This window comes from Notothenia rossii (assembly GCF_949606895.1).
Source record: "Notothenia rossii genome assembly, chromosome: 6".
In the NCBI taxonomy this organism is placed as follows: Eukaryota; Metazoa; Chordata; class Actinopteri; order Perciformes; family Nototheniidae; genus Notothenia; species Notothenia rossii.
The window spans coordinates 39337235-39355331 of NC_136909.1; the positions used below are offsets into that span (position 1 = coordinate 39337235).

Genomic DNA, 18097 nt, shown 5'->3' on the forward strand with positions numbered 1-18097 from the left:
CTAACTTTCATAGCACAGCTTTTCTTTACTTCTCACTTAACACAATAAAGAAACAGACCGTACAGTACAGCACAAACAACACAAATGATCAATACTTACATATATTTTCACTCGTAGTATTATAATAATTTAAATGCTGGTTCTTCTGGGGGTGTTCTATACACCAGTGGTTCCCAAACGGTGTGCCGTGAGGCAAGTCCGGGTGTGCAGTGGGATTTTGTGACAACCATACGTTATTATTGCAATATACAACTACACAAAAATAAAAAAAATTGTATTTACTATATCAGTACTTTGTCGGTTTATATGTACGTAATCTGCGCGACTTGCGCGTCCTCATCTCCACGTGCAGTGCTGCATAAACATGGCTGAGTCAGCGATAACTTTCGAGGGGTGGAGGTATGCCCATTATTTTGAGTTTGTCCGAAGAATAGACAGGAATGTGACGGTGAGTTGCAAACTGTGTCCAGGCCAGAAGCTGTTATCCACTGCTGTAAACACCACGTCAAACCTCAACAAACACCTGCAAAGAACATATGCTAAGGTGAAGCTAACGCACACGCTATTTGTTTTTTGTTTATATCACTTGTTCTTCTTCTCTGTCTTCCGGTTGTTGCCTGTTTTGAATGACAAATACACACTACCGCCGCCTGTTGGTAAGGAGAGTTATTGCCACTCACGCATGCGCAGTTCGTACGTGCTCGGCGAGTAAAGTAACGAGCAACAGGAGGTCACGGCTCTCTGTTGAACAGGACTTGCGAGTGGCCCTCTCCTCAGTGCTCCTCTTAATCCTCAAATATTAGCACATTTTACTTTAAAAAAAAAAAAACACATTGATGTAACTACATACACATATCGATATGTTGTATACATATTGCAAATCAAAACCTTTATTGACCACTAACTACCAAATGTTTTATTTCTATCCTGTTATTAATGCATTCAAATCGTGATTCAAATGGCCCGCCACGAACTTCCGGGGGAACTATTGAGTCTCCCCGAACCACGTGACGATCAAGCATTTTGGACTTTCGCTGTTGCAACTGGCCGCTGGATCAGCCAATCAGAATGGACCTTCTCGAGTTCTCCGATTGGTTGGTTTTGTGGCACATTTGAAACGCTGTGACAACTTGAGCGAGCGCAGGCAAAGCTGAGCGCGCACAGGCTGAGCGCGCACAGGCTGGAGAGGTCGAGCGAGCGAGGGAGAGAGAGTGCGTGCAGCGGTCTGCTTGCGCACGGAGCAGGAGTTTTATGAGAGAAAATATATTTCTCCGTGCTCAAAAATGTTCACGTGCGCGCTCAATCGCATTTTCTATGCTCAAAATGTTTCATTGCGTGCTCTGGATAGAGGCACAAATATAACGCCATAAAAATGAGGGAGCAAATGAGAGAGCTGCAGCAAGAGCAAAAGTCTGATCATTGAGAAAGAAGCAAAGAGAACTGCAAACAAAAAGATAAGTTAAAACAAAGAAAAAAGGCTTATAGTTTACATGATTACACAAATGATTTGTTTGAAACTTATAGTTTTATTTTTGTAATAAAATAAATTTTTGCTTAACTCAGTTTTTTTTTCTCTTAAACTCTTAGTTTTGCTTGATTCTGAGAAAGTGTTCCTTGATCTTTATGAAACAAAACTAATCCCATACGCATGATTTATTATTGTTTTATAAGCTAAACTATTTAGCGGACCCTGACAGAAGCTAAATTAGCTTAATGTCGTTAGGAAATCAGTTGTTTACAAAGACTTCCCAACCGGAAATAATATGTATCACTAGACTGAGAAGAATGTACAGAATTAAAAGCACGAACCTTTTAAATTTGACGACCGCGTAAAGTTGACATGCAGAGATTCAGTGCTGCCTGCTGCTGCTCTGTTTTGATATTCGACACCTCAATCCAAATAGGAAATCCACATACTTTTCCGGATCTCAGTTTTTCGAGATAAAAGCTGTCCTAAAAATGTGTTAGAATAAAGGCTATTAAGTTACTTAATTTAGACCCTGGTTTTCACCACTGGTTGCTGGCACAGGTTAAAACTATGTTCATATACGCTATATGGCAATCCATATTTCCAACAATGCAAAATGTAACGTTTTTTCAGGTTCTTTATTAATAATCAGTATTTTATTGTGAAATCGTTTACAGGAAGTTAAAAGTTCTGTAGTCTTCTGGCTTCACAGTGGTTTTGTAACGTCTAAGGTCACACAGAGGCGCTTTACAACAGTTTACAGAGATTGAAATGACGTGCAAGTTATACTTTTATATTTTGTTTGATTAACTAGCGTGATGATTTATTACGGAACTTCTTCAACCAACGTAAACAAGTAAACAGTTGGCCGTTTGAAACAGGTAAGCTAACCTGCTAAGCTATGTGACTGTGGTATCTCCTAGTTTAACTAACATTAACATTTAGCTGTAACACTTCCTGGAACTTACATTTAAATGTATTTAGGGCTGAAGGAGAGAGTGATATTGCAGTCCTTATTTAATTACATTTTGAATGATCTGTATAGATCAATTTCACAATGCACCAGGTCATAAAACTATTTGGTCCTTGAAAATCATTAGAGTTAATACTGAGATTGGGAAATTGGCTCTTAAATACTAGGCTACAGAAGTGGGACAATCTGAAGAAGCTTGTAAATGTAGACACGCTGATTCCTTTGTTCAATTATAATCACTTTAGGGCAGACAGTGAAGCATTGTGCATGCATGTTTGCTTTAATTTAAAGTTGTCCTTGTGATGATGTCTTCCGCCTGTCAGTTTTGCAATTTGTAAGTGTCTAGTTACTTTTTACATATAAAAACATGGGATGTGCTTCTATGATATGACACAGTACTGTACCAATATACAAAAATGCAACCCAGTATTTCAGACAGCATCTACAATTGTCTCCACATTAACAAACTAAAACATTAAGTGCCCTGCCATGTACATGTTCCTGAGGAAAACGGATAGTATACAAATACAATATTGTGAAAAGAGCCATTCTGCATATTGAGTTCTTTTAATTCTGATTAGCTGATATTAATTATGTTCTCCTATTGAAGTAACATTTTGCAGTCATGAATTGTACTTGTAATGGAGTAGTTTAAAACCATAGTAAAGTATTTAAGTAAAGGATCTCAGTACTTCTTCCAATTCTGCTTGTCCTGTTTTTGTATTCTCATCATCCTAATTCAGTGTGTTTTATTCCTAAAGTCACATCAGATCCCAGACAACTTCTCAGCCAATCAGATCCTGCGTGGACCCACCCTCCTCAGAGACACCTCTAGGATCAACTGAAGAGAACTCACCGGAAAGTAAACTAAGTGGAGCGTCGGGAGCCCTGAGTGTTTTTGTCTTGTAGCTTTAGCTTTACACTCTTGGCACATTCAGGTTCAACATCACGTGAGAAGCATCTGGTGGAACCGCAGCCTTTGACTTGGTTTGTGATCTTTGGTGAGTGAGTTTGTCCGATGGCGAGGCAAAGTAAGCTGCAGAAGCAGATCCTGGCTCTTTACCGGCAGTTCCTGCGGGCCGGACAAGACAAACCAGGCTTCATCCCCCGAATCCGTGACGACTTCAGACAGAACGCTGGCATCAAGAAGACGGACGTGATGCACATCGAGTACCTGTACCGACGAGGGCAGAGGCAGCTGGAGCAGCTGAGGGACGTCAACACCAAACAGTTGGGCTCCTTCGCCAAACCTGCAGAAAAGAGCTGACCTCTGACCTGTACGGCATCATGTGACCATGAACGACACTGACAAATACCTCTCAAAGACTTACGACCAAACTGTCACCCGTGTTGCTTTGTATCCAGTTGGGAAAGAAACATGATTTTGGAGTTTAAAATCCAAATGAACGTTCTCTGATTGTTTAGACGCATTCAATTAAAAATATACTTCAAATGAGCTCTCATGATAATAAAGTTAGCTTTGAAGTGAAAAAAGTTATTTCTGCAGTTTGTATCACTGTACATGGAGCCATCAACATTTTAACAAGTTCCCAAATGACAGACTCCACTTTTGTTCATGGTCATCAGCTCTGTGAGGCTTTACTTGGACAGTAGAGCTTATTGCTGTTCACTAAATACTATGTTCACAATAACAAGGCTAACATACTGATATTTAGAAAATAGTGCTGCTGACAGTCATAGTTCAGCTAAATATCAGCAAACATAATTGGCTGATTGGAATGTTATTCATTTAGATATTAGGTCATAAACAAGATGAAGATGTTCAATGGTTCATGGAATTCCTTCCAATAACAGATATAGGTCATGCAGGAGAGTACACTTTATGCTATTTTTAAGCATGTATATTGTTTATAAAATATGATGCATTGCTGTATAGATTAAACAATTCAACAGTTTATAAGTAGTTCAAATTAGCATATGAGTGGATATATTAAAAAATCAATAAGTAAAGGGAAATAAACATCAGAAAACATGTAAAAAGAAAATAATACATTTGGGAATAATTAAGCATTTAAAAAATATGAATGCAAAAATAAGTAATCAGTCTAATAAATATGTTATCTATTAATTGTTCTATTTCTTTGAACATTTAGTAATTTTCAAATTAACCTCAACATTTATTTAATGATTGAGCACACCAAGGAGAGACAGTTCTTAACTGTAACATTTATGTAAACCTTTAGATATTTTAATTTTGCTTATCATTTCATTTGAGTTTGCCTTATTTAATTTTTCACGTGATTTTGACTATTGTAAAGGCCACTATTTTGTTGGGTATGGGTTGTAACAACCTTAATTGAATGAAACACACCAGCCATGGACATCAAGTTGGCCTGACGAGTCACAACAACACTAAGAGCGAGAGAAATAACTTGAAAGATAACGTATTGGAAATATCAATATCTACAAGACTGAAGCTGTGACGAGTATAACAGTTATATTAGCATTACATTGTGTCTGTTAATAATAAATGACTGCAGTGAGACCTTGAATTTAGCAGGATATATCCTACAGCTCATTTTCCCTTTTTTTCTGAAGTGAAACACTCCTTTCACCTCTGCTCTTACAGAAGTAGAGAATATAGTATTCGTCATATTTTATTTTATTGTACTCAGTTTCTTACATATGTATATGTTCTGTTAATATTGCCTTTATTTTTGAATTTGTTACAATAGACTTTGAAATAGTTTTTAAAAATAGCTTTTATAATGGTATTCTTTTTTTGTTTTGCTTTCTTAAAAGGAACCAAAAAGTATTCTTCTTTCTGTGTCTGTGTACTTGGTAATCAAACCGATTCTGATTGTGACCACTGAGAGGTGGCATGGAGTCTGAGTCAGACTGACACCAACGAAGAAGAAGAGGAAGCAATGTAAACAGGAAGAGAGACATTTCTCATCTCACCCTCTATTTTAGACGACAGAATCATTTCTTATCGGTATATTTTGTGAAAATAGCTCATTTAACTTCTTTTATCTGTAACAGAGGAAGTTGTAGGATTATTATTCATCAAAACTGTCAGCAGTTTGGTGTTTTTTACTTTTATATTCAGCTTTTTCGTCATGGCGAATTCAGGGCGAGCAATGTCAAACGCTCAGTTATTTCAGCAGGTGAGAAAAAATACACACATCAGTTTATGTTGCTAAATTAAGTTTACTCATCCCTGACAGGCTTGGTGAGTAACGGATTACATGTGACGTGATTACATAATTAGGATACACTTTTTTTTGTACTTCATTCGATTGCGATTACATAAAATAAATACGTATTTAGATTACTGTTGCATTTGATAATATCGGTATTACCAGCAAGACAACAGTGTTACAACACATTTTGAATTAAAAATCGATATATTATAGAGGTAAACGTACCGAATGAATGTTCTTTATGGGTTATATTTAGGCTACTTTAATTGTTGTATGCAGTAGGTGGACACATGATTTGTTCAGTTCGCTAATTTCAGAATGTATCTATGCAACACAATACAAAGATATCTCTGACATAACGTCAATACTAGAGTCTAATGTAACCTCTTCACGTGCTGTAAAACATTATGTATGTAATTATGGCTTAAGAGGGTATACCTAATTCATCATAGGAAATGAATTCAATGACTATCATTAATCATTGATTTGATCTCATTACTGGACTTTCACACAAATGTGCTGAATAATACACAAAAGCATGTTTATGTAGCAAAATGAAGAGTACAAACTGTGGCTGTTGGAGGTAAAGGAACCATTATTTGAAGCGAGCAGAGGGTGGAAACAAGAAGAAGTGACGTTTTAAATAGCTAAAATATATGTTAAACTCCCAAGTTACGTTACCTTGAGCATTTCTGTGACACTGCTGTCCCATTCATTCATTTTTGGAGATAATGAATGGGACAGCAGTGTCACAGAAATGCTCAAGCGGTTGAACTGGGTGGAATTGAGTGAAAGGCGGCGATTGGCTCGTTTGGTTCTCTTCTTCAACATTGTCCATAACATCTCAGCCATTGATGCATCAATGTACTCTAGAGCCAGTTAGAAGTGCAACCCGCAAAGCCAACTCTTTGAACTTCAAGCACATTTTCGCTACTAGTGACACTCTTAAATACTCTTTCTTTCCGAGAACAATCAGAGAGTGGAACTTGCTACCAGAAGAAGCTGTCATCGCAGAGTCCGTGAAATTAAGCTCAGCGCAAGTTCAACCAGGAAGACCGTCTTTACTCTTCATGTATTTCTATTCCCATGCTATTACTCTCCCTCCTCTCATAGTGACTGGGGGCGTCACTCTTCAGCTTAACCCATCACTTCGCTCTATTCCCAAGAGCCTATAATAACGCTCCGTCAAACCTTTTAAATCTGCGCTTTCCCCTCTGACAGCTGTCATTTCAGGTGACTCTACGCAACCCTCCTCCACCCCTTTTCACCTCCCGTCCCGCTGAATCCAGGGTCAAGCTAAACCACTCCTCTTCAGACCGACCCAACTATCCATTCACCACCACCAGTGTCTAGACCCCAGGGGGGTTTCATCGGATCGGCTCTACCCTCCCGAACGATACTTCCTACACAACGGGGCCTAATCGCCAAAATTACCATTACATTCATTTTTGCATCTGCGCAATAAATCTGTATTATTACATCAAAACCGTCTCTCCTGATTGAAGTGCTTCCGGCAAACTTTAAGTGACATTTAGCGGGGATCATCCATCCCCCACTGAGCGTGATACCTCTGGGTTCTGCTCAGTATTAATCCAGATCCAGACCCAGACCTAATAATATAGGGAAAACCGGAGAGTAACAACCCAACAGATTTAATAACCAAAGAAAGAGGGAACAGATTTGCAAAACCAAAATATGTTCTTTAAAAAATCAAAGAGAGCTCACTAGCAAGTTTGCAAAACAAACTTAACGGCAAAAATAAAAGAAAGTGATAAAGTAAATAATACAAAGAGTAACAAAGGAGCACATCTCCTAACACGATTGGTGTAAAGTAACTAAGTATATTTACTGAATTACTGTACTTAAATACAATTTTGAAGGTACCTGTACACTATTTGAGTATTTTCATTTTGTGCTACTTTCTATCTCTACCCCAGTATAATTCAGTAAATCGTGTACTTTTACTCCACTACACTTATTTATAATTATGTTATCTTTAGTTGCTTTGCAGATCTGGATTAATGATGTGAAATATAATCAACACTTTGTCATGCAGGGCCTGGTTAGGGACTAGGATTCACCTGGAGGAAGACAATCAGGGGTAGAGGGGGGAGAGACACAGCACACGACACGAAGCACCCATAATGATAAAATGTCTCCCTCCTTTCTGCAGATGGCTCTACTGCGCTGGCTTTCCTCTCAGACGGACGAGGACCGGACTTTTTTGGCGGCAGTGACGGGTGTCCAGGTCGGCAGAGAGCTGCTGAATCGGTTCACCGGCCAGGACAAAGTGGACGCTTATAAGGTACCTGCCTGTTGCCTTCAGGGGGCTCCGTCTCTGGATCAAAGTCAGACACATTGTTTATTCTTGGCGTTTATTCTTGGCGTTTATTCTTGGCGTTTAAACTTGGCGTTTAATCTTGTAGCCTCCCTTGTTCCGTTACGCTGTGAGAACTACAACAACGAACAACATACTGTATATGCATAGCAAAACACATTAGCACATTGTAGTGCTACACATACAAATATATGAATGAAAATAGGACATGACGCCCACATGAAAACATGAAACAAATACCTCGTTGGCCGCTTGTCGTGAAAGGTGATTATTTGAATCTTTAAAGTTCCTTTTCTGCTGATAACTTTATTTCACAGACTGCAGCAGAGCTTCAATGAAGACGTCAACCCACGTTGAGTTGCCCAGTGCGTCATAAAAATACGCAGTACCAGTACATGAACAAACATTAGGCACAAGAAACAACAAACACTTATGGTCACAACACATTAGTAATTATCTGTCTGCATATTGGTGTAACAACATATACAACAAAACTTAATTTAACTTATTAAATTATGCCATATTTTAACGATTTTAATATTACATTAAATAAAGTCTTTATTTATTGAATTTAACTATGAAATTAATTATGTTATTCTTTTTAAATAAGGCAACTTTGTTACGTCATTTACACACAGTCACGCACATACCCCTTTTTCAACTGAAATGAGATCCATTGTAGATCTGTGCCAGGGCTTCTTTGGTTTGTAGCAGGTTCAACTTCAACTCACTTTCTAACCAGTTTGTAAAAGTAAAGAAAATCCTAACGTTGGATGTTTTTTGTTGTTTGACCTGCTTTACATGACACAGCAGCTTTTAGGCACGATACAACATATTTGTTGCTAACATAGCGCTGCTCTTATCTGTATAATGCCACTGTGGTTCAGCCTTAGCAGAGTGGTAGCCGATGCAGTTCATGGTCCACCGGCGGGAAGTCGGTAATTCACTGTCGGACTGTCACTCCAGTAGCGCCTGGATATGCATACTTCCCCATAAACACACATTTTTTAATAGAAGTGAAACATCTGAAGGGCTCTTTCCACTTTGTACTTCATCATGAGGCTCATTGTGTGTTTGTGTTTTTCTCAGAGAGAGTGCATCCTCAGCATCTCAGAGTTCCTCCAGCAGAACCCGCAGGCCTCGCAGGCCGACATCAACACCGAAGTGGAGAAAAGAGTTCTGGTTTTCGCCACCCAAGTCAAAGCTCTGGAGAATGCTCCCATATTCTGAATTAACCTTTCCATGTTTATTTCTGAAAGATGTGGAAACGTCGACATTGTGGACACAATTGATATCTTCGTAGCAGAAATGCTATGCTAATTGTTAAATAATCAGTTTCTGTTATACAATATATTTGTTTAATTTTTTTGTTTATGTTTGTAACTTTTTAATCAATCGCCACACTGGAAAAACTGAAATGTTGACTTTAATTAAATGTATCATGTCAACAGATTTCACATAACTGTATTAGGTTATTTGAAAGCCATGATATTAAGCTTAAATACAAATATGTGGTTCAACTTAATATTATTGCTTTCAACTAACCTAATATAGTTATGTGAATTTTGAGGAAATGAAACATTTTATTAATGTCAACGGTTCAGTTTTTTCAGTGTACTTTCCATCCAAAGAGGAAGCAGTGTGACGGAGAGCCGGAGGTTTAAAGTGAATTTTATTAGAACATGCTTTTGACTTTCACCTTTGACCAATACCTGGAGAAATGCAGGAGAATCAAACTCTGTGTTATTGTCTTTAATGTGTGTTGATTTGAGCTTTAATGAAATGTTCTTTAAACTCACAGCTGTTGGAATGAACAAGGGGTGTTTATTAAATGTGAGTTGTGTTAAGAGAAACTGATAGATGCTTCCTGGTTCTTTGAGATGACACATGGGGCTGACATTCCTCCTCAATCCCCCTTTGATTAGTCTACATAGAGTTCTTTCTGCAAACTCACATTATGCTCAGGTGATTTGGAAAAATGCATCTATATATTCTCTCGACTGATAGGAAGACTTTTCTCTTTCTTCCCGGTTATTATTTTACAACATTACTTTAAGCTATCATAAAAAAGTCAGTAAATGCTTCTTTTTTTTTAAAGACTACATTTACATAGTCAAACGGTCCTTTTGTTCAGCCTCACAATGCTATTGGGTAGTAAATGTGTGTATAGGTCCCGCCCTTGGGAGCATACACTCACACAACTTCCAAATCTTTAAACAAGCAACATCTCTCTGTTTCATTGGACTGGATTTGTCAGATTCAAGTAAGTAAAATGCCTCAAATATTGTTGTGATTATTACAATGTCTAGATAGAACATGTACATATTTAGTTATTGTGGAATACATTCATCAAATTTGATTTTGAGCGGCTTATGTCTTTGTTGCAATGTTACATTCCTGGGTCAGTGTGGTACTCAAAATAGCCTGTGCACCTTACACATTGGACCCTGCCCTTCTTATATGTTCACATGTGGAAATAAAACACTAATATAAATATAATGTCTTTGAACATTTATTTTAACTAAGTTCTAAATGTGTCCTCTGTTAAGATGTTGAATTAAGACCAGAATTGAATAAATTAATACATTATCTCTGATAGCAGTATGTGAAATTATATCTGTAGCAATCTTTTAAACTACTTGATTCTTATCAGTTAATTAGTTACACAAATACATTTAACTCTTCTCTGGATCTGGCAGAAACAGTTCTTTCTGAAATGTGTTGGGAAACTTGGATGTATGATAATTAGCCTATTATCATTAGCCAGACAGCATTGTGTGACTTGTTGAACTGGTTTACCTGCATGGGTCGGTGTAGGTATTCCTTTTATTATGATAATAGGCAGCATTGTGTGACTTGTTGAACTGGTTCATCTGCATGTATGGGTGTTGGTATTGCTTTTATTTGATCACACACTAAACTCCTTCTCCCCTCTCTCTCCAAGTGAGGTTCTTACCCTCATTACCTCTGCCCGTCCTACCACCTGTCCTCTGGACCCTATCCCTTCAAACCTCCTTCAGACTATCGCTCCTGATATTCTACCGTTTCTCACCCATTTCATCAACACTTCTCTAACTTCTGGTCACTTTCCAAACAGTCTCAAGGAAGCAAGAGTAAACCCTCTCCTAAAGAAACCCACTCTCAACCCGTCTGATGTTATAAACTACAGGCCTGTCTCTCTCCTCCCGTTCCTGTCTAAAACACTTCAACGCGCTGTCTTTAAACAACTCTCCTGTTATCTCCATCAGAACAACCTTCTGGATCCGCACCAGTCTGGTTTCAAGGCAGGTCACTCCACAGAAACTGCTCTCCTTGCTGTCTCTGAGGAACTGCACACTGCCAAAGCAGCCTCCCTCTCTTCTGTCATCATCCTTTTGGACCTGTCTGCTGCATTCGACACAGTGAACCATCAGATCCTCCTTCGCACTCTCCAAAAACTTGGAGTTTCAGGCACTGCACTTTCCCTCCTCACCTCATACCTCAAAACCGTACCTACAGGGTAACTTGGAGAGGGTCAAAGTCCGACCCTTGTCAATTAACCACAGGGGTCCCTCAGGGCTCTGTTCTTGGTCCCCTCCTCTTCTCCTTGTACACAAACTCGCTTGGATCTGTCATTACCCCGCATGGTTTTTCATACCGCTGCTACGCTGATGATACCCAACTAATTCTGTCCTTTCCCCGCTCAGAGACCCAGGTCGTCGCAAGCATCTCTGCTTGTCTAGCTGACATCCCTCAGTAGATGTCTGCTCACCACCTCAAGCTCAACCTTGACAAGACTGAACTGCTTTTCCTTCCGGGAAAAGATTGTCCCACTCTTGACCTAACAATCAACATCGGCACCTCTGGTGTTTCCCCGACTCAGACTGCAAGGAATCTGGGTGTGATCCTAGATAACAAACTGTCCTTCACTGCAAACATCGCTGCTACAACCCGCTGCTGCAGATACACGCTTTACAACATCAGGAGGATACGTCCCCAGCTGTCCCAGAAAGCAACGCAGGTTCTGGTCCAGGCTCTCGTCATCTCACGCCTAGACTACTGCAACTCCCTCCTGGCTGGTCTACCTGCATGTGCAATCCGACCTCTGCAGCTCATCCAGAATGCAGCGGCACGTCTGGTCTTCAACCTTGCAAAATGTTCCCACACCACCCCGGTCCTCCGCTCCCTTCACTGGCTTCCAGTAATTGCTAGAATCTACTTCAAAACAATGGTACTTGCATACCATGCTGCGAATGGATCTGGCCCTTCCTACATCCAGGACATGGTTAAACTGTACACCCCAGCACGTGCACTTCGCTCTGCATCAGCCAAACGACTCGCTGCCCCCTCGCTGCGAGGGGGACCCAAGTTCCCATCAGCAAAAACACGTGGGTTTGCTATCCTGTCTCCAAAATGGTGGAATGAGCTCCCCGTTGAAATCAGGACAGCAGATTTCTTGCACATCTTCCAGCGCAGACTGAAAACTCCTCTCTTTCGACTCCACTTCGAACGATAGAATTACTAACAAAGAACTGCTAACAGCACTTATATACTAATAAAGGACTGGCTTATCTAAAGCCAGTTGAGTAGCACTTGAAATGTTTGGCTCTATGAAACCTGATGTACTTATATGATTCTGTTTTCTTCAAGGTTGTATCTTCCTGGTCGAATGTACTTATTGTACGCTTTGGATAAAAGCGTCAGCTCAATGTAATGTAATGTAATTATGATGATAGGCAGCATTGTGACAATGCTGCCTATCATCATAATTACATTACATTTACATTACAAGTCACACAATGCCATTGTGTGACTTGTTGAACTGGTTTACCTGCATGTAGGGGTGGGCGATATTGAAAAATATATATCACGATATTTTTCAAGCAGTATCACGATAGACGATATTTATCACAATATTTTTTCATGTCGGTTATTATGGTTATTTTTCAACTTACTTAACAGTACAACCACCTACAAGGTAACAAAAACTAAAATAAAAAGGAGTAACAGACCAAAATACCATTTCAAGCTGGTCTTAATTCTGCAATGAATCCCTGAAACTTGAAGTGCAATCAAAGACTTTAGCATAACTGAACATCTGTTTCAAAAGGGAAAAAAAATATAAATACCTTATTGATAAAATAAAATATAAGCCAATCAAGATGAGAGTAACAAATGCGTCATTTCCGGGCAAAAATAACGGCTCCGCCCACTTTTGGGGGAAAACAATGCTGTCAGTTGAACGGGGGTCAATACAAATTCTGAAGTTTTTGCCAATCCGATCAGAAATGTAAGAAAACCGGAGATTTTTGGATCTTCAAAGAGCCCGATTCCAATGGCCAGACAGGCAAACAATTGCATTAAGCCATTAGAAATAGACGATCGGGCTCGATATATGGTTAAATATAGCAGTAGGCTATCGATTTTCATAGATGAGAGTAACATCTACGTCACTTTACGGCCCCGCCCACTTTTGGGGGAAACAACGGCTTTCATTTGAAGAAAGCCTGAAGCCAGAGATCTTCTGTTACTGTTCTTTCTCCTAAGAGGAAGTACAGAAACATGTAACTCTGGATTTGTTTTAATGTTTGAGGTGCAATAAACGACACAGCAGCTTTTTGGCATCATAAAACTATTATGTTCCGCCTCACTCATGAGAGTAACAGCTGGAGAAATTACAGCCTCGCCTACTAATTTTAATTTAACCATATATCAAGACCGATTGTCGATTACCAATGATCGAATGTAATTGTTTGCCTGACTGGCCATCGTAATCGAGCTCTTTGAAGATCCAAAAATCCACGGTTTTCAAAAAAAATTGATCGGATGGGCAAAAACTTCAGAATTTGTATTGACCACCATTCAAATGACAGTGTTGTTTTCCCCCAAAAGTGGGCGGGGCCGTAATTTTTGCCCGGAAGTGACGTATGTGTTACTCTCATCTATACTGTCTGAATCCTGACTAGACAGCTTGGTTTTTTACTAACCGTTATCAGTATTTATTTACTTCGCCATCATTTTGAAACGTGTATTACAATTAAATCACGGTAAAATAGGTTAATTTTGTCGTAGTTGGTTTCCACCACAGTATTTACATGTATATAAGCCCCGCCCCCTCTCCTGCGCATCCTGTTTGAATGACAGGAGTAAACACAGCTGACAGCCGCGGTGAAACTCCAGCAGTTAGGGTGAGAATATTCGCATTGCGTCCGTTGTGAACGCAGCATAACGCAGTTCAGAAACCACTGTTCTGACGCTTTTAAAGCAACTTCGAGATTTTAACAGTATCAGGGGCACACAGGCCATGGTGGCCGTAGGACGCACTGTTCGAAATGGGGGGAGCTAGGGGAGCTTGGCTCCCCCGAAGAGGGAGGGAGCTCCCCTGAAGGCCGACTTTGAGATAAATAGGGGGAGCCCAAAACAATCGTGCATATTTGTGTCACACATATTAGAAATGTTGAGTTTCTGTAAATAAAAGTTCTTGAAATAAATAATAGTTATTGTTCATTGCAGTTTCTGAATATTTGTTGTATATTTGTGAATATTTCAGGGTGTTGCCATCTGTACGTTGCTATGGTTACGGTGGCGATGCCAGCGCGGTATTTGAAATGTTCATATTGATTTTGTTTTAACTCTGGCTTTGTGATAAAAAAATATGGCCAAACGAAAACAGCCATGCCTCGCAGCTTTTGGATTCACAAGCAAAGAAGCAAAGGAGTCTAAAAATGACAACGTGAACGGAAAACAACTTTTAGTTGGCCGGCTGTCAGCGGCGTTTGGGTCGAGTTTGACAGCTCCTCACCAAGTTGAGTAAAGTTGGAACGATATTGGCAGATTCAGATTTCATGGATCAATAACTCATGAACAAAACGTTGTTCAGACACAAAGTACGTCTCCTAAGTACCGTGGTAAGGTTGACAACGAACTACAATCACATTTTGATTTAAAAAAAGCCAATACGTGCTGTCCTCCAAACTGGACACATTACATTGGTCTCTATCTGCAACCGGAGAAGAAACGAGTGCTCAGGGACCGTCTGCAAAGTGCAACTCAGAAAAAAGAGAATACAATAATATTCAATCACTTCACATGTATACAGTATATTTCTACCAAACTCACTACATACATCAGTAGTCTCCTGTTGGTCATACTACAGCAGAGAGTTTGGAAGAATGTGCTTTTGAATAATTTTGGGGAATATTTATAGTGTAAAATCTTCAATAAATATGGTATAATCTTCAATATCTCACTATTATGCAGTGGAGTGCTACCAAACTCACTACACACATCAATAGTCTCCTGTTGCTCATACTACAGCAGAGAGTTTGGAAGAATGTGCTTTTGAATAATCTTGGTGAATATTTCTAATGTAAAATCTTCAATAAACATGACATCATCTTCAATAACGTTACTATTATACAGTATAAATATTCACCAAAATTATTCCAAACCATATTCTTCCAAACTCTCTGCTGTAGTATGACCAACAGGAGACTATTGATGTGTGTGGTGAGTTTGGTAGAAATATAATAGTAACGTTATTGACTATTATACCATGTTTATTGAAGATTTTACATTAGAAATATTCCCCAAAGTTATTCAAAAGCACATTCTTCCAAACTCTCTGCTGTAGTATGAGCATCAGGAGACTATTGATGTGTGTAGGGAGTTTGGTAGTAATATACTGTATAATAGTGAAGTGATTGAATATTATTGCATTCTCTTTTTTCGGTGTTGCACTTTGCAGACGGTCCCTGAGCACTCGTTTCTTCTCCGGCTGCGGAAAGAGACCAATTGAATGGATCCAGTTTGCAGACCCGGCGCCAGAACAAATCTAAAGGGAGGGCATATGATTTTCACGGGAGGGCACACAAAACCGTCATGTGCTTCGGGCCAGCGGCACAATATATATCAAACAGCAAGGCCAAAAGCATTGCGTAAAGAAAGACGCACACTTATCACAAATACATACACAAATAAAGGGCAACATAGAAACCACTTTTGAAAAATTGTGTGCGTGGCAGCACAAACACTGGTAAATCACGAGCAAGGCACACTGGTAAAGGGTGGTAGCTTCCTCAGGAAATAAATATAGAGACGGAGACGATGAACTGTTTAGCCCGCCTTGGGCATGGTTTATTTTACTATGCACTGCACTCGGACATGCTGTGGAGTGAATCGTGGTCATCTCTGAGAGGGAGTTGGTTGACAGCTAAAAAAAGCTATAATATCAACGACAACTAATAGCGGTTCCGTGCCAGCTGATTTGCACCAAAGTACTAATTTCCTTATTTGTTTCCTCGCGTATCTGTCTCTCTCTCTCCACAACTCTCACATGAAATGTGTTCTTTTGATGCGGTGTTGACAGAGTCACATGTATAGCAATAAACTGGTCATGACGACGAGGTCTTCTTTAGCCTTAACTGGGGTGGTTTATTTGGGGTGGTATAAGTGTGCATTGCACCACTTGACCTGCTCTCCATGAGAGCTATAGAGATAGAAGGGGAGGGAACAATCCATTATATCTGATAACTGACGTCAGCTACAATAGCTGCGCCTCCTTACGCCTATAGCGCCCTCTCACTGTGGAACAGTTATAGTGCAGTTACATGCAGACATATTAATACTTACACTTAACACTCCCACTTATGAATGACGTGTATACTGTACAACTTTTCCAAGAAAAATAACAGTTCAAAACATCAGAAGAACATGGCAGTCAATATTACATAGTAGGCAATATTTTACACACCGAACATGACCCCTGCACATTTTTTCAATTTCAGTTTGGAGACAGGCTTGGTCATAGCGTCTGCAACCATGTCATCTGTAGGACAGTAAACCAGTGTCATCTTTCCTTCTCTGATGACAGATCTAATTAAGTGATATTTTATATCCACATGTTTACACCTCTGTCGGCACACAGGGTTTCTGGCAAGTGCAATGGTTCCCTGGTTGTCTTCAGCTGCCTTCTGCATAACTACCCGTACACTGGTCAGATTAGCTGTAGGGGAGAATATCTCACCGTAATCTATTCCTTCCCTCTGACTGTAGCCTTTAGCTACAAACCTGGCCTTGTACCTATCGTGCCCTTCAATACCCTCCTTGATTGAGTACACCCACTTGCCTCCCACTGTCTGTCTACCCTCGGGTAATTTTGTTAGATTAAAAGTATGATTGTCCTCCAGGGACCTCATCTCCTCATCCATCGCTCTCTCCCATTTTCCTGATTCAGGGGATATCATGGCCTCTTTAAAGGTCTGAGGTACACCACTTACTACTCTGTAGCAGTAATCTAAGCTGGTAAGTGTACTGTCATCCTTGTCACTTTCTCTCTGGGCATAGTCTTTCGGATACTTTGGGGGCTTATGTTCCCGGGGGGGATATCTCCCACTGCATGAGGCACGTGACGTCACCCTTGGGTGCTTCTCGCCATCATCCTGCGGTGTCTGTTGACCGTCTGTCTGCATGTCTGTGCTCAGTACACTAGGCTGTGTTGTCTCTCTTTTCTCACACCCTACTCTGGAGTCCAGCTCTGGCTCCTGTGTCAGTGTCTCGTTCTCACATGTTGTCTTTGTGACGAACTTTACTAACCTGTGCTTTTGCACTTTCCCCTTACCGGGATAATAGACTAGAAAAGCGGGGCTGCCCTTGTCATGCCCTACAAAAAGTCCTTTCTCACACCTGGATTCGAGTTTCTCCTCTGTCCTGTTGGTAAGCATAACACACTGACCCAAACTTGTGCATCCTGGCTAAATCACACCTTTTTTCTGTCAGTGCTGTATATGGGGTGGTGCCCGTGTGCTTGTTAAAACACCAATTTCTGGTGTAAGCTGCTTCTTGGACCGCATAATGCCATAGACTCTTAGGTAAGTTACCGTCTATTAGCTTACACCTAGCCATTTCGAAAAGAGTGCCCCCTTCCCTCTCAGCTATCCCGTTCTGGTGCGGGGAGTAAGGACAGGACGTTTCGTGTCTGATCTTGTTCCTTCTCAGCAGTGACTGAAACTCTCTATTTGTAAACTCTGTTCCGTTGTCGGACCTCAGGCATTTTACGCTGCCATACGGAGCTACATCTGCAAGGAATTTCTCTGTGGCCTGAAGTGCGTCACTCTTTGCTTTGAGAAAGTAAACAAACACTGCCCCTGTACACACATCTGTGAAAGACTGCATAT

At 40.1% G+C, this 18097-nt stretch overlaps 3 protein-coding genes across 7 annotated transcripts in view; 2 read left to right on the forward strand and 1 right to left on the reverse strand.

The window, feature by feature from the left end:
- The window catches only part of nudt18 (nudix (nucleoside diphosphate linked moiety X)-type motif 18), a 32687-nt gene extending 30782 nt beyond the window's left edge, over positions 1-1905 (reverse strand). The window contains exon 1 of one of the 4 annotated variants that reach the window (XM_079688554.1): positions 1810-1905. The gene's annotated coding sequence lies outside the window, so the exon portion shown is untranslated. Of the gene's footprint in view, positions 1-99; positions 790-1809 lie in introns of those variants that run through there. The other 3 variants (XM_079688555.1, XM_079688557.1, XM_079688560.1) reach the window with 3 other exon arrangements.
- A 241-nt stretch (positions 1906-2146) lies between these two features.
- sdhaf1 (succinate dehydrogenase complex assembly factor 1) lies at positions 2147-4945 on the forward strand. The gene is made up of 2 exons (XM_079686349.1): positions 2147-2349; positions 3203-4945. The coding sequence occupies exon 2, from the start codon at positions 3460-3462 to the stop codon at positions 3706-3708; it is 249 nt and encodes an 82-aa protein (XP_079542475.1). The 5' UTR covers positions 2147-2349; positions 3203-3459; the 3' UTR covers positions 3709-4945.
- Positions 4946-5293: 348 nt separating this feature from the next.
- LOC307043274 (uncharacterized protein) lies at positions 5294-9800 on the forward strand. Of its 2 annotated transcripts, none has more exons than XM_079687629.1 (3): positions 5294-5569; positions 6827-7910; positions 9033-9800. In XM_079687629.1, the coding sequence occupies exons 2-3, from the start codon at positions 7758-7760 to the stop codon at positions 9171-9173; spliced, it is 294 nt and encodes a 97-aa protein (XP_079543755.1). In that variant the 5' UTR covers positions 5294-5569; positions 6827-7757; the 3' UTR covers positions 9174-9800. The 2 variants fall into 2 exon arrangements, with proteins under 2 accessions (XP_079543755.1, XP_079543754.1); XM_079687628.1 differs by having other exon boundaries at positions 5295-5569; positions 7779-7910.
- Positions 9801-18097: the final 8297 nt, after the last annotated feature.